The sequence below is a fragment of the Lissotriton helveticus genome, chromosome 2_2 (genome assembly GCF_964261635.1).
Source record: "Lissotriton helveticus chromosome 2_2, aLisHel1.1, whole genome shotgun sequence".
Lineage (NCBI taxonomy): Eukaryota > Metazoa > Chordata > Amphibia > Caudata > Salamandridae > Lissotriton > Lissotriton helveticus.
In genome coordinates, this window is record NC_136060.1 from 295,102,956 (window position 1) to 295,123,807 (window position 20,852).

General features: G+C 49.6%; 1 protein-coding gene across 1 annotated transcript in view; it reads left to right on the plus strand.

Annotated features, from left to right (window-relative positions):
* The window catches only part of TAPT1 (transmembrane anterior posterior transformation 1), a 620,835-nt gene that overhangs the window by 482,220 nt on the left and 117,763 nt on the right, over positions 1–20,852 (plus strand). Inside the window, exon 12 of the mRNA XM_078678446.1 lies at positions 6,383–6,459. Within this exon, the coding sequence (XP_078534572.1) occupies positions 6,383–6,459 (77 nt within the window). The remainder of the gene's footprint in view (positions 1–6,382; positions 6,460–20,852) is intronic.

The following is a 20,852-nucleotide window of genomic DNA, read 5'->3' on the forward strand; positions in this document are numbered from 1 at the left end:
ATCAAATTATTCTTTCAGGTGAAGAGAATAGGGTTACTGGTCTTCATCTCACACTGCTGAGCTGCCTTACCAGCCTTTCAGTTATACATCTCTTTTCTAATGGATACTCGCTCCTCCAGATTCCACAGATGACACCTTGCCCTAGGTGTCCGATTGTATCTCAATAATTGTTTAGCCGTTCCGCGTCACTAGTACCAGTTGGCACCCATTGGACTTATGAGGTGCATTGTGAGACTGCAATGGAATTGACATGTAGTATATATACATTCTGTGCACAAGCCCTACTGATGCATTTTTACGTACGTCTAGAGGTGCAAGATCCGTAACAGTTGGTGAATTCTCCGCCTTTCTCTTATTGCTATTTTCTTTCTACATGTTTAAAACATTTTACCTCCTAAATCATTTTGCTTGCAGCCTTATTCGTCATGCCATTTTGATTAAATGCTGATATATAAAGTATTTGTTGTGTTTGCATCTCCACATGACCCAACGACCTATGACCATTGGAATATACGTGGTCTTCTTTGTAGAGGCATCATCTTCCCTTTTCACAGTAGCTTTCACACTTCAGTGAATGATTCAAAATTGGACACCCATCCCACTCTTGCTAAGTGATAGAACACGATTAGCAGGTTTGAAGTATCCTTATAGCTTCTTCTTTTGTGTTTTTAGAATCTTGCTCAACTCACTGATAATCATGTCTTTGGGAGGGTTTGTGCTTCGTCTTCCTAACAGATGTCGCAAGAATGTTTCAAGTGCATAACCTGGCACCTGCAAGGACAAAAGTTTTCCCATCCAAGAATCACCACAGCCATGTAAGGAGTGACATGAAATGGCATGTGATGTTTCCTTAGCCCAATGAAACTCGCAGATGATTGATTATATCACTTGAGAAAAAGGAGGCGCTGGCCACTTTGACGACGACTGTTTGCATATAGGTAACTCTCTAGCACGAACCTCGATTTACCCTCTATTTTACTTTGCGAGACCCACCTTCTTTTGAATAGGTCTTGTAAAGGGGAGGACAAAGAAAATGAAGTAATGTCTTATGATTTTGCCTTAGTCCCTCCTATATTAAGACTTGGTGACCTTCTTAGAGAATTAGCTTCCTTGCTTCATATCTGGGCCCAGTGGATACCATTGCCTTACTTATTTCAGACAATCCAGTTAGACATATCCTAGATACTTAATCCTGAAATTGCTTGTTCAGTTGGCACTACCACCAAAGTGCTGCTTTGCGATAGTTTTACTACGGGTAAAATGTTTTCCTGTGCTTAGACAAAACCACTGATGATCAAGGGAACCTACCTGCAGCTATTCAATTAGGATTCTACATACGTGGATTGAAGAAGTATGTCACACCAGTTGGAGAACTGCAAAACCTATAGGCTGGTTCCCCAGGGAGGCTGGTGAGATAGTTTGTCACCTGGATGCTGATGTCATTGTTCATCTATGTAATGTCCTAGGCTATGCTGGTTGGTGCGCCACAGCTGCAGGAGGCTGAGGACCCGTCGTCTTCTGTTGGTCCGCTGAGTACCTATATTGGTCATGCGACTGAAGGGGATACTGTTCCTTAGTCTGTGAATCCACTTAATTGTTCCTCAGTTTGTACTAGTTGTGGGTGGGGAGGGGGTGATTTGGGGCGGTGAGTGGTACACTTTTGGCTGATGGTTGTGCCGAAAGGAGTCCTTTATATTCTGACTAGGGGAGGGGGCTTGATGAGGTTGTTTGGGAGAATATCGTGTTGATGTGTTTGGGGGGGTGCTCCTCATACCAAACTACACTTTAGTACTACATGATGGAAACCTAGGCCCAGTGGAGGACACTGGTGCCTACTGTCCATGGTTATGCAGAACACAGGAAGTAAGTACAAGTCCTCACGTGGAACATATGAGAGCTGAGTTGACCGAAAAAACATAAGAGTGCATACCTCCTTAAAAAGATATGGGGTTTCAATATCATTTCTGCAGGAAACACACGTGGGGAGATTGCATTGCCGTTCTTAGAACAAAATGGAGAGGACAGATATATGGTACATCTTAATCTGGATTTGCGTGCGAAGACCTTTTATGGATAGCCCACAGGATCCCTTTCCGGAAGGGGGAGGTATGTCATACTGTATAGGACCCTGGACGTTCACGAAATCTGAAGTTTTAATATTTATGTACCTAACACAGATAGTGGGGACTTCTTTGGGGAGTTGGTTACGGCGGCATCTGCCAGCTGAAACTATAATAGCTGGCGACTTTAACTGCGTTCTAAATGGAGACATAGACCGATCTCTCCCTGGACAGGCACATACCCATTATACAACGGCATCTGATGCATACAGTAGATTATTTCCTGATTTTACAGAGCTAGATGGGGGTGGGTAGGAGCATGACATACCGTGCGTCTAAACTATGGAACCATTTACCGGACGATATTAGACTCCAACCATCCAGACCTCGTTTCAGGAAGTTACTGAAGATTTGGCTCTTTGTGAGGCAGAAGTAATGTCCCTCTTGTGTGCTAAACCTGTGTCCTCTCTCAGCGCCAAGACGCCTCAGCATTCGTGCGCTTTATAAGCATACTACTTACTAATACAAAAGAATGCACCCCTGAGAGTGACTGATGCAACATACTTGGCTCGGTATCTTTCCGACCATTCGCCCCTGCTATTGACTTGCTCGTTGGTTGGACCCAGATCCCAAGTGCCACTGTGGCGGTTCGGTCCCTAACATTCCGGTTTACAAGGGAGTGGTTGCCGAAGCCCTTACAAATGACTTTATAATAGGGAAAGGACCTTGTGTAGAGAGATGAAATGGGACGCTTCCGGTCTCCGTGCTGGAGGCCCTGGTTGTCTTGATGCCGAATCTGGAGAAAGATCTGCTGAATGCGGTATCCTATTGGCCCTCTTCATGTTAAATGTGGTTAAAAAAATACTCAGCCATGTTCTGGCGGCGCGTCAATTTAGATATCTCTCAAAACTGGTCCAGACTGATCAGTCAGAGTTCTTTCTACGTAGGAGTACCATAAGTAATCTGTGGCGGCTGACCCATGTCCTCCATGCCTCTCGCTTAAACCACGATCAATATGCCTTCAACTTCTTAAACTTAGAACAGGATTTTGACTCCTGGTGCTGGAAGTATATATGGCATGCGTTCGAGAAAATGGGAGTGGGACCCAAATTTGTTCTCCGGGTTAAACTGTTGTACACACAGTCCGGACTGGGCACTATGTTTCTGATGAGTTTCTATTGAAGAGGGGTACGCGTTAAGGCTGCCCCCTGTCTCTCTTGCTGTTCGCCATGCCAATGGAGCCTATGGCATGCCAACTGCATCAGGTATTGCATGGTTGGGTGATATAGGTTGACCAGATGGTACACGTTGCGTCATTGTACGCGGATGAGGCAAGGATATAGCTGCGTCAGCCAGTCACTTCAGTACAAATGCTTCTAATTATGATGAGGGAATTCGGGGAGTTGTCAGGGCTCTGTGTTAACTAGTCAAAATCTGTACTGTACTCAAAAGTCCATCTAAAGGGAGTGGACGTCAATTTATTGCTGAAGGCGGGCCTGCCTTGGCGAACGGATAGCGTACGATATCTTAGACAACAAATCAAGGACTGAGTGCAGCAGTGCCACGCCCTGAACCTAAAAACGGTCATTACCAACCTCCACCTTTCTAAGTTCTGGAATACTTTGAAGTGGCTGAAGGCCATTAAAAAAAAAAATACTTTGATACGAATAAAGAAAATTGTTGGACTCTTTTGGACGATTCTGACTTCTTGTTCCTGGTGCACCTTCCTTTCCCACAAGATCATACTTTGAATTTCTCCCTGATGGGGAAAATCGCACTGATAAAAATGGTGGTGCTACCTCGCTGCCTTTACATGCTGCAGGGCGCCATGTATGAGATCCTTCGTGGAGTATTCGAGAATTAGACCAGCTCCTAGTAGCACTATTGTGGACAGGGAAATGGTGCAAGGTGGGACTTTCACCTCTCAAGTTAAAATGGGACAAAGGAGCGATAGAGGTCAAGTACCTTGAATTGTCTTATCTTGGGGCCCAGCTCCAGCGTGCAGGTCATTGGTTCGACAAGAGAGATAATTGGGAAAAGACCTTACTCGCAGGCATATTCAGAGACGCAGTTTTGGGGACACTCCTGATGTTCCGCAATAGAGTTCCTGAGACTATGCACCATGTGGTCCAAAAAGTATGCCTTCTATGGGAGAGAGCAATACGGGGAGTGTGCTTAGGGCGCCCTATGCACCTGAGCTGGAGATAGTCATTGTTAGACTTTTTGCGCTCATAGTTCAGACCATGACCACCGATTGGTGGCGACAGTGGGTGTAACACACTGATTGACCTGTACCATGCTGCCCGGTTTATCACTATGCAGGATGCCTGTGAGACATTTGGCTTGGGGCAGGGACAGTTTTTTCATTATGCAAGGGCGGAAGCTCATTGCACACCTTTATCAAGCACTGCGGACTGATAGGACGGTCTCACCCTTGAAAGTGGATGATACTTGGCAACAGTTTAGCAAGAACCCTATCACTGCAGGGGAGTGGACTAGGGTACACAGGGGAGTGCATAATGTTTTGATTCATGCAGAGTTCAAGCATATCCATTTAATATTATCCATCTTGCCTACCTCTCCCCTAAGCAATTGCATGTCAACTATCCCGCTAGAGACCATGTAGGGTTGAACTTCTCACATGTTATAAAATTCTGGAAGGAGGTGCTGGAACAGCGTCACAGGGCCATGGGCTGGGCTATCTCCTTTGAAACTAAGCAATGCCTCATGAGTCTGGTACCCAAAAGAAAAATGGGAAGATCAGTAGTACATTTGCTCTGTTGTGTTTAACTCTGGATAAGCTGTGCTTAGCTAATAGGTGGCTGAGCTCAAGACGCCCCCTGGCAATAGACTAGCAGCATGATATGACTCAATAGGCGGCGGCAGAGGAGCTTCATATGAGAAAGGTACCACAGGATGAGAAACTGGCAGATGACCTGATTTCTTGGAGAGCTTTGATACACAACCTGAAAGAGCCTCAGGCTGATGCCTCCCCGAGTGGAGAGGCTGGAGAGAACCAGGGGTAGGCTTCTGACCAGACTAGGGAGATGTGGTGGGTGACAGGGCCTGCACTGGGGGGAGCGATGGGACTGGGCCAAATTCGATAGCCATGGAAATGCAAAGTGTGGGTCTTTCGGTAGCTCATGGGCCCTCCTGAAGAGCAATCTGTGTATCTGATTGAGCATTGGGGGGATAGGGGGTAGGGAGTGTAAGGGGGGTAGTTCTGTCTGTTGTTACATGATTATACAGTTTGTACCGTAGTACAATATCTGTAGAGGGGAGTGAACTTTATAATACCAATCCTGGCTTGGAAAACTCCTCCTGAATTATATAGTTTCTACATTGTTTCATTTTGCAATAAGAATACTACGAGTATTTAAGAAAGCAAAGAAGAAAAGGTACACGTGTCAATGGCAGCCTTGATTCTTGATGCTGTAGAGAGGCCCAACCTTGAGAGATAGTAGAATGCAAACAAATAGATGAGAACGAAGAGCATCTCCGTTGTAGCACCTAAAAATAATGGCGCGCAAAATCAGAAAAATTCAAGTTTAAATTTCATAAATGGAAAAGCAGATGTCAACCAGATTTAACCTTTATTTTAAAATCGAAAGATGATTCGAAATACAAACACAGTGAAATCGAAATGGGAGGCTCACAAGCATATGCCATTTAAAGATTGAATTAAGTTCAACTTAAAGTTCTTCAGAAATCATGATTATATAACATGCACTATAAAAAGCAGGTAGATTCCACTCTGCCCATCAACTACTTAATTTAAATCCTTCTCCTTCTGTATGGGCGCTTCTCTATATCTGTATGGGCGGTGTGCCCCTCCGTTTGACAGCAGACTTATATTCGGGACACAGGCGTCCACATTTAGTAATTTGATTTGTGTAAGAGCAGTTCAATAGATTGTGCTTTCTTTTGACATCATACAGTGTGGTTCTACTATCGCGCTACACCACAAGGTACTATGGAACAACTGGTTATTTAACATCTGGATTTCCTTTTGGCGATGACCAAAATGGCAGATGCCAGGGCAATCCTTTTTCACACTCAAAATATCCGCAATTGAGAAATCTTCATTTTAAGTTGCTGCCATGTACTACTTACTATCGAGCAGTTACATGAATGTTTAAAAGTATACGACAAAGAGACAAAATGAAAATTCTCTGGTTATAATGTTCGATTTGCTGCTTCATTGTTGCCTCTCAAGCAGGCTTCTTTATTCAATTTTCAAGCAGATACTTATCTGTAATTCTTCTAGAAATGCCATGAAAATCAGCTGGTAAATTGTTGGTGTGTTTTTTCTTTTCCTCCAGCTCATCAGAGTTGTAACCAGTTCTATAAAAGTGCAGGGAGTGTTGGCTTATTCCTGTGTACTGCTTTTCTACTTTGGGTAAGATCAACACAACACATCCATGTGTTTAATTGTTTATAATCTTTACTATTTTTAAATGTTAAATTGTTCCAAATGGTTGTAGCAAAGATTTCATAAATTGAAACGTATTAACCTGAGATATATATATATGGATTTACTTGCATTACCGCATTAAGTAAGTGTGTTGCATAAAATTAATGAAATCCTTTAAAACCTGAATCTTGGGGGTGTGGGGGGGCCTTTCATTGTGATTCAGAACCAGAAACTTCAAGGAGAGGAGTTGGCCTAACGGCTAGGGCGCCCGACCTCGGACCTGGGGATCTGGGTTCGAGTCTCGGTAACGACGCCAAAACCTCCTGTGATTCTGAGCAAATCACTTAATCTCCCCGTGCCTAAAATGAATGTGTGTCCTCATGTAACGTAACTGGTGATGTGTAAAGCGCTCTGATACCTGATTCGGTTCGGGTCTAGTTCGCGCTTTATAAAGTCTCCCAAAAAAATAATAAAAAATACATAAATGAGGAGAGCCCCTGTGGGGAGTAAACTTGCATGCATAGTTACCACGTTGAATGGGTAACCAGGCCACACCTCTGTGGCAGTGGAACAGTTTACAGAAGGTAGGGAAGCATGACTAGATACACAATGGGTAAGGAAGTGCACCAGTCAAATGGCAGTACCAGCCTCACAAGTGAGCTACTGAAGTGTGCCCACAGTGTTATGGAATGGGATGTCGCCCCATAAATCTTGAGTGTGATGAACCATGAGGCATTGTGAAAGAGGGTCTGTCACTGTAGAGATATGATAGGAACTTGTTTTAGTGCATATTGATTCATGCCACATCTCTGCATTGCCAGGGACTGCCCAAGTGAGAAAAATAAATGTACAACAATTTAATGAGGACTATTTTAGTCCATACTTTTTCAGACATATATCTTCAAAGTCTGTCAGGATACCTGAGGGGTTTAAATTTGAGAGAATGTTTTCAGTTTTTTTATTTCCTATTCCAGCTTTCGATCCAGGCACCAACGTGCAGTTTTTGATGTTGGCCTTGGTAGGTCGCTTAGGCATAGTATCGTCTCCTTCTGTCTCTAGCTGTTCTTTGTTCATGAATTTGGTTCCTTCGGTTTTTGATATAAAAGTAGACATCAGAGCAGAATGGTTCAAATTGCAGGTAAGAGTTTTGTGGAGCAACATTTTATTGAAGTGACTCATCCATTGTTCTTCTGCGATATTTGCTTCCAAGATATACTTCTGGCCCCCAGCCCATTGCACATTTTCAACTAGCAAGTCCTGGAATTATTCTCCACAGTTACTTTCTCTAAACCATTCCAACTATTCTGTATTGCCTATATTTCTGTCTCTAAATCAGATTTTTGTAATATTTTCTAACTGAATCTCAGCAACTGTTGCTCTCATATAAATTAAGTATTTTTGTTCCGCTTCGCCTTGGCTGCAGGCATGATCAATCCAGGCCTACTTGTTTGATATTTTGTGAGGGTTTAGGGCTAATATTGTTTGATTGTCCTATTACTAATGGTATTATTGAGTTCAATATGTTTTCATACCGAACAACTGATTCCCCTTGTGTGTTACTGTATTTTCTAGGGTTTTAAGTATGCCTATAGTAATTCTGTCTTCTCTCCAGCCCTCTATCATACTACCTAATATTGTATTCCATTTTAGTCTCACTTTGGAGCAGGCTGACATCCCTATTTAATTCTTTGCATTCTCGAGTCTTCTTAAGTGTGATTCCTTTCATTTCAAATAGGAGGATATTGTGATCACTTTCAGTTCTTCAGGAATGCCTGAAGTTGTTGAAGTTGCTCTAGTCTTCTGCTTGGAAGAAAATGGAATTGAGCATTGTTTGAACTCCTATTGCGGTGTGACATCCTTATTTTCAATAAAACTTCATGCAGAAATAAAGCCTATAGTAGAACAGAATGCTTTAACAAAGAATCCCTTCACATCAGTTTTAGGGACCTTGTGGTTGAACGAAGGAATCGAAAAGCTGTCCTTTAACTCCATGGTTTGATCAGTAGGAATCCCCCAGTTTGCTATCTTGCAAATTAAATTTCTGCAGATGAATATCAAGGTGTGCTTAATGCAGGCTTGTACATTGCTTCCCTGATTCGTAGAGAGAAGTAGGAGGTATAAATATTTATTATTCATAGAGGCTTTTTTCTAAGTATGAAAACATTGCAAATATGAGTGTTTGCATGAAGGTTATCCCAATTTTTGGTGTTAGAACAGGTACAAACCCTACGAAAAAATTGCATGCCACCATTATTCATTCTGCCAGCTTACTGTGTGGCCCTTTTAGTGTGGTTGACATACCCTGGAACCACCCAGGGTATGGAGATCCATGTTCCCGGCTGGGTTATCATTTTGTGGCTAGTTAGAAACACGGGGGCAGATGTATCGAGATTCAAAATCGCTATTTTGCGATTCCTTACACTTCCTTATTTAATTTCCCATGCATTCCTATGGGCCAGGAGGCCCATAGGAATGATTTTGAACTAATTCTCAAATTGCGAATTCGCAATTTGCTAATCGCAAGTTGAGAATTATTTCAAGGGTGCAGGGGTGTCTGAAAGACACCCTGCTGCACCCCTGAAATGTACATGTGTGAGATTATGGCGCACATACATGCCCCATGGGCATGTGTGTGCGTCACATGCCACCTTTAAAAATACAAAATTGTGCATTTTTTGAGGACTTTGCAAATTACCAACAACTGCAAGTTGGTGGTAATTTGCGATTCCTTAACAAAAAATCGCAAAAAAAAATGCTTCATACATAGCATTTAAGGAATCGCAAAATTTGCGATTCCTTAAATGCTATGGCAAATTAAGGAATCTCAACTCTTTGCGATTTCTTAATTTGCGAATTTTTGATACATTCTAAAACATGCAAAACAACCATTTGCGAGTCGCAAAGGCCGAAATTCAGCGAATTTCGGCCTTTGCGAGTCGCAAAACGGTTGATACATCTGCCCCTCAGTCTTATCCTGGTCTCGTAGTGTTTGTGAAATGCCTGCCACATTCCAAGATCGGACAGATATTTTCATTTCATAGACTGGCGCTGTCCTCATTTTAATGTGACAGGCATTAGTATGTCTTGATGTGAATGTGGGAGTACAGTAGAGATATCTGAAGCTGTTGTAGTTTCCTAGTTTACTGAGATGAAAGGCCTCAAAAGCTTTACAGTTTCCTTGCCAAACCATTTATAGTTTGAAGGGATCTCCAGATTGACTGGATACCAGATTGACCAACTTCAATGGCTGGATTTCTCCCTCAATTGACCATCTTGCTCCGATCAGACCTATTAAAACCTTCCGGTCTGCCCCTTGGTACTCTGATGTGCTCCGTAAATGCAAATCGGCATGCAAGCTTCTAGAGAGACGTTGGAGACAATCATACTCCCCAGACTGTAAGCTCAAGTATAAATCTGCCCTTAAAGATTATAGGAAAAGGATAACTGAGCACAAAAGAAACTATCTTGAGGAGAAAATAAATCGAGCACAGGGATCGTCCAGGGAAATATTCAATACAGTTAAAACTTTCACAGACCCACTAGCCCTCAAACGACCTCCTCTGGTGTCCCAGACACTGTGCATTTGCCTCTCTGATTTCTTTGAGGACAAAATTGCCACTATATACGACTCCTCCCCCTGCAATACCAGCTCAGACAGCCATGAAACTAGCACAGTCTCTATGGAATCTGACTGTATCTTCTCTAATTTCGAAGAGATTACCGTAGATCAATCTTTAATAGAACTCTCAAAATGCAGATCTGGCTCACCTATGGATCCCTGGCCAGCTAAACAATATAAATCCCTTGCCCCTCTCCTCAACCCCATCTTAAACGGTATATGGAATGACTCTCTGCGGACAGGCACCTTTCCAGACTCTTGGAAGCACGCCCGACTAGTCCCCATACTGAAGAAACCTAATGCCGACCCTAATGAACCTGCCAACTACAGGCCCATCTCCTTATTACCAGCTCCTGCTAAAGTGCTTGAAAAACCTGTGCAGCAGCAATTAGCAGGCTTCTTAGAAGCACATGGTGCTTTTCATGACTCGCAACATGGTTTTAGACCGAGATACAGTACTGAGTCAGCACTGATTGAGATGGCTGACGCCGTACGATGGAAGTTGGACGAGGGATCAAGAGCGGTGTTGGTGCTGCTCGACTTGTCGGCAGCATTCGACACCGTCTCCCACCCCCTCCTCCTTGACCGCCTTCGGTCAAAAGGCATCCAGGGTAAGGCCCTTAAATGGATTGCATCCTTCCTGTCCAATCGGACGCAGGCAGTGTTCACTCCTCCCTACACCTTGGACAGTCGACCGCTTCGGTCACTGAGCCCTCTTCTGTTTAATGTTTATTTTTCGCCCCTAGCTGAAATCATTGCTCAATCAGGAATAAAGGCAACATCCTATGCAGATGATATTCAACTCCTGTTTACCTTTGACAGCCCCACTCAATTCGCTTTCGACCCACTAAAGAACTGCCTCCACACCATAGCCCAATGGATGGATAACAACTTTCTCCGGCTTAATGCCGGGAAAACGGAGGTATTATTTTTTCATCAACCCTCTCCACTGGACCCCAACATCTGGTGGCCCCTTGAATTGAGTGCCCCCCCCCCCCCCCAGCCAAAAGAATCAGTAAGAAATCTATGGATCAGATGGGATTCTAACCTCTCATTTCACCAACAAGTCCAAACGGTATCAGCTGCCTGTTTTTACAAAATTAGGATGGTGAAAAAAATTCATCAACTTTTTACCTAGTAACACCAGGAAGACCATTGTTCAGGCACTGATTACCTCCCATCTGGATTATGCCAACGGCCTGTACATTGGACAGACCTCTGGTCTTTGCCACCGACTCCAGACAGTCCAGAATGCTGCAGTACGGTTGGTGGGTGGCATTGCCCTACGTGAGCACATCTCGCCATACCGCCGTAAATTACACTGGCTGCCTATACAAAAAAGGGCAGAATTTAAAGCACTTATACTGGCCCATCGCGCAGTTAGGGGAAAAGGCTCTGCCTACCTCTCCACCTGCCTCTCCCCCTACAGTAATGCCAGGCTCCTTCGCTCTGCCTCAAAAATTCTCCTCACTACTCCTAGATTCAAAAAAGCTCGCTCCGGCGGTAAAACCTTCCAAGTGTGCGCTTCTGCCCTCTGGAACAAGCTACCCATTTCCATCCGGATGATCCAGGAAGAGCCCCCCTTTCGGAAAGCTTTAAAAAAAGCCTTCCTCTTTTGCTAAAGTTCCCTCTAAAAATCTGACTCCGCATACGAACACACAGGAGCGCCGGGACACCCCGTTGGGGTAGCTGCGCGCTATATAAAATACACTAATAATAATCTCTACAGAAGATTCTGAGATTGATTCAATACCAATTTTCCAGGAATATCCATTGCTGGCTTTGGCCACGCTTGGATGTTTGAAAAGATCTTGACAAAAAACGAAGTCCTTACTTCCATTTCCCCTGTGTAAAGAGTAAATCCCATAGTTGGTCTGCTTGACAGGTGTCCTGAATTTATACATTGCACCACAAATGCAGTCTTTATTGTTTTTTTCCTGCATACTAATAACTATACTTTGGTCCGGATAAGGCTTTATAAGGAGACCAGATTTTCACAAGTAGATTATAAGACTGTTACTTTCTCTTCTAGCCATAATATGTTTTTTCTGGTGATGGACCTTTATCATACCTTTTAACTATATGAAGACCATTCCTTTTGCTCTTTAGCCCGGTTTGTCAGACAACCATTTCGGGGCTTTTTTCTTTAACAATGTTCTACTTTCATTTTCATTATATTTCAAGACTTTGTGGATTATAACATTCCACTCATCAGAGGGTAATTTTTTTTGTGTTATTTTGCTTAAAGTTAAGAAAAAGCTTTTGGTTTATCTGTGTTAGCTGTTCAGCGTCAAACGTCTGCCCAGTCGCTGACTCCTATGGAGTCTATAGTTGTATATCATGGTATAAGATTATTTATAGGTGTCTTGGTTGTACTTCTATAAACTCCGTATGGCGTGTCATCTAGTAGGGCAAATCCATTAGTGCTGATTTTCCTTCCTTTGGCAATGGTTCCTTCGTTTGACTTGCTATATCATCTCGACGCAGGGGACTGCAGATTAATGGAACATGCCTATTTTGGCTTGAGAGCTGTTTGTCCAGTTTCTAGGTTTTATGTCTTGTTAATTAGTGGTAGATCAAATACCACATTTTCCTCACTTCACAAAGGTGCTATTTCCCAGCTTAATTCAAAGTGAAATGGTTATTTACCGTTGACGCTCCAGCTGCTCTGAGTGCCTTAATTTTAAATCTGAAGACCTGGACCTCAAATCTTAATCTGTCCAATCGATAGATAACCCAAATGGATATGGGCCGGTACTAGACCCCAACATACACTCATACTAGTACTAATGTTTATTTGAATGCTTGTCAATAGGGGAAATGTTGGACAGGCCGCATGTTCGAGCGGTACCCCCTCCCCGCAATGGGACCAGGACCCTGGCTCTCCCTGCATCCCAGCCAGAGTCCACCAACGACCACCCGAAGTACCCTGCAATCCCTCCACTACAAGACACCAGCTCCGGACCCAGCTGGCCTGGGTCACCATCTACCCCACGACATCGACCCGGCCGCCATCTTGGGGCACTGCAGCACGAGGCCGCGTGGCCTCAACTCGACCCTCACCCTGGGCCCGGCCGGGCCCGACATCGAGGCACCAACCTCCCCCCAGGAGGCAGAGTGACCACTTGGCGAGTCAATGGGAGAAGGAATCGTCAACGGCTCTCCTCCGCCAGGTGTCGATCACCCCAGGCCGCCTGGGCGCTGGCTCCACCCCCCTGCTGGGTGTCTGGACTCCCTCATCCCGGACCTCCCGGCCCCCAGGCGCGAGGGTCCGGACATCAAAGGGGACCAGACCTATAACTGGGGCAGGACCAGACCAGGAAGGGAGTTGTATCCTGGAGTCGAGAGACCCGAGAAGAACTCATCCGTCACTTGGCCTGCTGGCGCTGCCGCGGCCCTCTGCCTCGTGAAACCATCGTCTTGGCCTGCTGGCGCTGCCGCGGCCCTCTGCCTCGTGAAACCATCGTCTTGGCCTGCTGGCGCTGCCGCGGCCCTCTGCCTCGTGAAACCATCGTCTTGGCCTGCTGGCGCTGCCGCGGCCCCTGCCTCGTGAAACCATCGTCTTGGCCTGCTGGCGCTGCCGCGGCCCTCTGCCTCGTGAAACCATCTTGGCCTGCTGGCGCTGCCGCGGCCCTCTGCCTCGTGAAACCATCGACTTGGCCTGCTGGCGCTGCCGCGGCCCTCTGCTTTATGAGACTATCACCTTGGCCTGCTGGCGCTGCCGCGGCCCGATCCACAGACCATCCAGCTCGAGGATTGTGAGCTCGCCTTCTACCACCACCTGTACCGATCCGGTACTAAGACTGTCCCGCTACCCCCTTTCCCTACAGAGACTAGAAGTGAGAAGACCCCCGGGTCCAAGTTATCCTGTATCGCTGATATCCTTGCCTTAAGAACCCTATATAAAGCCTTGAACTCGACTTGGTGTGGTGCCTGTTTGTGGGGAGGGAGGGTACTTGTCTGTACGATCGCCGGAGGCGGTCCCCCTCGGGGATCTCTCCCTCGGTATCCGGCCGACCCTCAGGGTCCCCGTCTAACATTGGTGGCCAGCGACGGGATCCGAACCTACGCATAATCGTACAGAAAGTCACTCGCCCCACCACACACAACAACCATGTCAATAGAGAGCGGAACAACGGAAAAATTTCAGATGGAAAAATTGGAAGACTACAACCACCGGGAACTGAAGCAATATTGCATAGAACTTGGACTTCCAACCACAGGTCTTAGCACAAAGGAAGACTTCAAACGAGCCCTAGAAGCTTGGGCAGAAACGGGTACGGCCGTACCCCGAACACAAACAACCGAAAGGAGCCCCGCACCAACTAAAGAAAGAACGGATCTCTCCCTGGAAGAGATCCGAGAAAGAGAAAAAACCAGCCTCCACGAATTAGAACTTGCCCGACTTCGCTTGGATGGGGAACTCAAGCTGGCAGAACAAAAAATAACCCTGGAACACTTACGACTCAGGGAAGAGCGGGAAGACAAGCAAAGACAGAGGGAGCTAGAGGAAAAGAGACTAGAATACGAACATGAGCGCAATCTCAAAGCACTGGAGATTCAGAAACAGAATAAAGACCTCGGGCTCCCCGAACGACCGACCCCGTCTGCCTCGACCGAACCCAAGGTTCACATCCCCAAAGATGTCATCCGGGAATACCACAAGAACGATGATATACAGCAGTGGTTTAAAGCCTATGAGGTGGCAATGACCTCCCACCGGATTCCCCGAAGCGATTGGGGAGCCGGATTATGGGGGAGGTTTGTCAACGAAGGGCGGGACGCCCTGCTGCAACTCCCGGACCAGCTGATGACCTCCTACGACCACATGAAGGCCGCCCTCCTCACTCGATACGGGCTCACACCTGAGATGTACCGCCAACGGTTCCGCGACTGCAAACGGATTCCGGGTACAACTTGGGTGGAGTACGTGAACTTTTTTAGCCGAGCCTTCGAGGGGTGGATCAAGGGCAACAAAGTAACCACCTACGACCAACTCTTTGACCTTATCGTATGGGAACACCTGTCGAACAACTGCTTCGTGGAGCTCCGGCAACACCTCCTGGACAGCAAGCTAACCGACCCTCGACAACTCGCCGCCGAAGCCGACCGGTGGGAAAGCACCCGAGTTGGCCGGAGCGCACCCAGCGAAGTATCCAGATCGTATCGCCCCCGAGGGGGAGGAGGAAGTCAGGGTCGGGGGAGAGACCCCGGCCCTTCGTCACCCCCCAGAAACCCCTCGACCCCGGTTGGCCGGGGAAGCCCTGCCGTCCGGGCCGGTTTCCGGGCCAACATTACGTGCCACAGGTGCCAGCGACCCGGCCACTACGCCAGTGATCCCAACTGCCCAAAGAACCCGAACACTACTCCCCGCCAAGTTGCAGCGGCGGCCCTAGGGGAAGAAATAATCCCGGAAGACCAAGAGGAGTACGAGACCGATCCCTCTGAATGGGCACCCGCCGCCATGGCACTGGTCTGCTTAGGGGAGAGAGACATGATTCCGCGGGCCCCCCTTCCCGCCAACACACAGAAGTACGGTCAATGGGTCAACATCAATGGCCGCCGGGCGGAAGCCCTCCGCGACACCGGGGCCAGTGTAACGGCGGTCCGACGCCACCTCGTCACTCCAGACCAAATCTTGCCGAACATTCTTTGCCCTGTTCGATCAGCCGACAACTCCGAAAGCCTATGCCACATGGCCTGCGTCCCCTTCGAGTGGGGAGGAGTAACAGGGATGTTAAAAGTAACTGTCCGCGATGATGCCCCCGTGGACTGCCTCCTAGGAAACGACCTTGAAAGCTCTCCCTGGGCAGCTGTCGAACGGAGGGAGCACCTGGGGATGCTTGGCCTCCCCAATGGGTCTGCGTCACGACCCGGTCCATGACCGCCCGCGCGGTCCCCAGCCCAGAAGAGCCCGAGTGGCCAGAACCTCCTCCCGCGCTCATCCCAGAGGAGGCCGCCCCAGAAGCCATTCCCTTGACCCAAACCGAAGAAGGACCCGACCAGCTTCGGGACGTCCCTGACCTGGCACAATGGCGGCAGGAGGGAGGCCCCACGCAGGAACAATTCCGGGCCGAGCAACAAACCTGTCCTTCTCTCGAAGGACTCCGGCAGCAAGCCCTGGCCCAGAGCACCGGAGATACCTCGGGGGCCCACTGGATCTACTGGGACCGAGACCTGCTCTACAGCGAGCAGAAAATTGCAGAACTAGGGGCCAGTCGGGTACTGGTGGTGCCCCTTCGCTTCCGAGACTTCCTCCTGAACTTAGCCCACGATGTCCCCCTTGCCGGACACCTGGGGCAGGATAAAACCTACGACCGCCTGGTGACCCATTTTTTCTGGCCCCACATGCGGAAGGATGTCGCCAACCACTGCAAGGCCTGCCCCACCTGCCAGGCCAGCGGAAAAAGTGGCCGAAAAATCAAAGCACCATTACAACCCTTTCCTGTCGTCACCACCCCGTTTGAACGAGTGGGAATAGACATTGTGGGGCCCCTCGACCCTCGAACAGCCCAAGGACACCGGTTCATCCTGGTCCTGGTAGACCACGCCACCCGCTATCCCGAGGCCATCCCTCTTCGGACTGTGACGGCCCCCGTGGTGGGCCGGGCCCTGATGGGGATCTTCTCCCGGGTGGGGTTCCCCCGGGAGGTCGTCAGTGACAGGGGCACGAACTTTATCTCCAGATATATGAAGTCCCTCTGGCAGCAATGCGGGGTCACCTACAAATTCACGACCCCCTATCACCCGCAAGGAAACGGACTGGTCGAGAGATTCAACCGCACCCTCAAGGGAATGATTATGGGTCTAGAAGAACCCCTTCGACGCCAGTGGGACGTACTGCTGCCATGCCTCCTGTTTGCCTATCGGGAGGTCCCGCAGAAGTCCCTCGGCTTCAGCCCCTTTGAACTACTGTACGGACACCCCGTCCGGGGCCCCCTCAGCCTAGTCAAGGAAGGTTGGGAGCAGCCTCCCCAGAAAACTCCCCCGGACGTCTACCGGTATCTCCTGGCTCTCCGCAACCAGACCCGGCGGTTCCGAGACACCGCCAAAGCCAACCTCGAGGCCAGTCAGGAGGACATGAAGAGGTGGTACGATCAGCACACGTCCTCCATTGAGTTCGAACCTGGACAACAGGTCTGGGTGATGTCCCCGGTTGAGCCCTGTGCCCTCCAAGACAGATGGTCCGGGCCCTTCAAGGTAATCGAACGCAAGGGGCCCGTCACCTATTTAATCGACATGGAGACTGCCCGGAACCCCCTACGGGTCCTCCATGCCAACAGGCTCAAACCCCATTTTGTGCGATCCGAACTCAGCCTCCTAATGGCTACCGATACTGGGACAGAAGAAGACTCCGAACCCCTTCCGGACTTACTGAGGGCCTTCGAGCAGGATGGCTCAGTGGAAGGGGTCCAGCTCTCCGAGGCCCTGTCCCCGGAGCAACGCCAAGACTGCCAAACGCTCCTGAGGCAGTTCGCCTCCCTGTTCTCCCTCACCCCCGGAGTCACCCCCTGGTGCCTCCACGATGTGGACACCGGGGACAGCCCTCCTATTCGACACCGAGCATACCGCGTACCAGACCGGGTACGAGCCTGCATCCAGACCGAGGTGTCCAAGATGCTGACCCTAGGAGTGATCGAACCCTCAGACAGTCCCTGGGCGAGCCCAGTCGTCCTGGTTCCCAAGGCAGCTGCCCCGGGCGTTGCCCCTGAGCTCCGGTTCTGCGTGGACTATCGAGGGCTGAATGCAGTTACCCGGACCGACGCTCATCCCATCCCCCGGGCAGACGAGCTAATTGACCGGATGGGGGCCGCCCGCTACCTGAGCATCTTCGACTTAACAGCGGGCTACTGGCAGATCGGCCTCACCCCTAGGGCCCAAGAACGATCCGCCTTCTCTACCCCAGACGGGCACTACCACTTTAAAGTCATGCCCTTCGGCATGAAAAACGCCCCGGCAACGTTCCAACGGCTGGTAAACCAGGTACTGGCGGGCCTGGAAGACTTCAGCGCCGCCTACCTGGACGACATTGCTGTGTACAGCCACCAGTGGACCGACCACCTCCGCCACCTGCGGGAGGTTCTACTCGCCCTCCAGCAAGCCGGGCTCACCATCAAGGCCAGCAAGTGCCAAGTTGGCCAAGGGTCCGTGACCTACCTGGGACACCAAGTGGGAAGCGGGCTGGTGGCCCCTCTCCAACTCAAGATTGCTGCCATCCAGGCCTGGCAACCCCCTACGAGCCAAACGGAGGTCCGGGCCTTCCTGGGGCTCACCGGATACTACCGGCGGTTCGTGAAGGACTATGGCAGCATCGTGGGGCCCCTCACAGAGCTCACCTCCAAAAAGAGCCCCAAAACCGTCAACTGGACCCCGGGCTGCCAATCAGCCTTCGAGAGGCTAAAGACCGCCATGTGCACGGCCCCCGTGCTCCAGGCTCCCGACTACAGCCGGGAATTCATTGTGCAGACGGACGCCTCCGATCATGGTGTGGGGGCCGTCCTCTCCCAACTCAACGCCGAAGGGGTCGACCATCCGGTGGTCTTCATCAGCAGACGCCTCTTGCCCCGAGAACAGCGCTGGAGCACCATTGAGAGGGAGGCCTTCGCCGTAGTCTGGGCACTCAAGAAGCTCCGGCCATACCTCTTCGGCACCCACTTCCGGGTGCAAACAGACCACCGACCCCTGCAATGGCTGATGCAAATGCGGGGGGAGAACCCGAAGCTGTTGCGCTGGTCCATCTCCCTGCAGGGGATGGACTTCACGGTGGAACATCGTCCAGGCCAGGACCACGCCAACGCCGACGGCCTGTCACGCTTTTTCCGCCTCAGCGAGGAGAGTCCCCAGGAAGATGGCTGACTCTCCCCGCCTTCAGCTGGGGGGGACGCATGTTGGACAGGCCGCATGTTCGAGCTGTACCCCCTCCCCTCAATGGGACCAGGACCCTGGCTCTCCCTGCATCCCAGCCAGAGTCCACCAACGACCACCCGAATTACCCTGCAATCCCTCCACTACAAGACACCAGCTCCGGACCCAGCTGGCCTGGGTCACCATCTACCCCACGACATCGACCCGGCCGCCATCTTGGGGCACTGCAGCACGAGGCCGCGTGGCCTCAACTCGACCCTCACCCTGGGCCCGGCCGGGCCCGACATCGAGGCACCAACCTCCCCCCAGGAGGCAGAGTGACCACTTGGCGAGTCAATGGGAGAAGGAATCGTCAACGGCTCTCCTCCGCCAGGTGTCGATCACCCCAGGCCGCCTGGGCGCTGGCTCCACCCCCCTGCTGGGTGTCTGGACTCCCTCATCCCGGACCTCCCGGCCCCCAGGCGCGAGGGTCCGGACATCAAAGGGGACCAGACCTATAACTGGGGCAGGACCAGACCAGGAAGGGAGTTGTATCCTGGAGTCGAGAGACCCGAGAAGAACTCATCCGTGACTTGGCCTGCTGGCGCTGCCGCGGCCCTCTGCCTCGTGAAACCATCGTCTTGGCCTGCTGGCGCTGCCGCGGCCCTCTGCCTCGTGAAACCATCGTCTTGGCCTGCTGGCGCTGCCGCGGCCCTCTGCCTCGTGAAACCATCGTCTTGGCCTGCTGGCGCTGCCGCGGCCCCTGCCTCGTGAAACCATCGTCTTGGCCTGCTGGCGCTGCCGCGGCCCTCTGCCTCGTGAAACCATCTTGGCCTGCTGGCGCTGCCGCGGCCCTCTGCCTCGTGAAACCATCGTCTTGGCCTGCTGGCGCTGCCGCGGCCCTCTGCCTCGTGAAACCATCGTCTTGGCCTGCTGGCGCTGCCGCGGCCCCTGCCTCGTGAAACCATCGTCTTGGCCTGCTGGCGCTGCCGCGGCCCTCTGCCTCGTGAAACCATCTTGGCCTGCTGGCGCTGCCGCGGCCCTCTGCCTCGTGAAACCATCGACTTGGCCTGCTGGCGCTGCCGCGGCCCTCTGCTTTATGAGACTATCACCTTGGCCTGCTGGCGCTGCCGCGGCCCGATCCACAGACCATCCAGCTCGAGGATTGTGAGCTCGCCTTCTACCACCACCTGTACCGATCCGGTACTAAGACTGTCCCGCTACCCCCTTTCCCTACAGAGACTAGAAGTGAGAAGACCCCCGGGTCCAAGTTATCCTGTATCGCTGATATCCTTGCCTTAAGAACCCTATATAAAGCCTTGAACTCGACTTGGTGTGGTGCCTGTTTGTGGGGAGGGAGGGTACTTGTCTGTACGATCGCCGGAGGCGGTCCCCCTCGGGGATCTCTCCCTCGGTATCCGGCCGACCCTCAGGGTCCCCGTCTAACAGGAAACATTTTGGCTATTTAACATAATTTGGTTTCTAGAGGGTGAACTGTGTTAGGGAAAAGTTAAGTCTTGTAGCAGAATTGGCACACACACCTTCATAGATCACTAAGCTTACCACAGCACTACCGTTAGTAGAACGCATTTGTCAGACAGTGAATGAAACATTACATTTTTAGGGGGTAAAAACAAATATATCTGTTCTTCACCATGATGCAAATAAAACAATGTACAAAGTTCAGCAGTCAAAGATATTTCATTTTCCGGCAACTATGCAGCAAAAATACAATTTCAACACCACATAAATGAAACCGTTGTCTGTTGTGTAGAGTATATGGCTAAAAAGAACGATAAAACAGTCATTTAAAACTACACTCTTGCCCCAACTCATGGATGTACCGTATTCATATAACCTTTATCACCCCACTTCATGCCCCATTAGAGATAAAGCAGACCTTTGACCATTAATG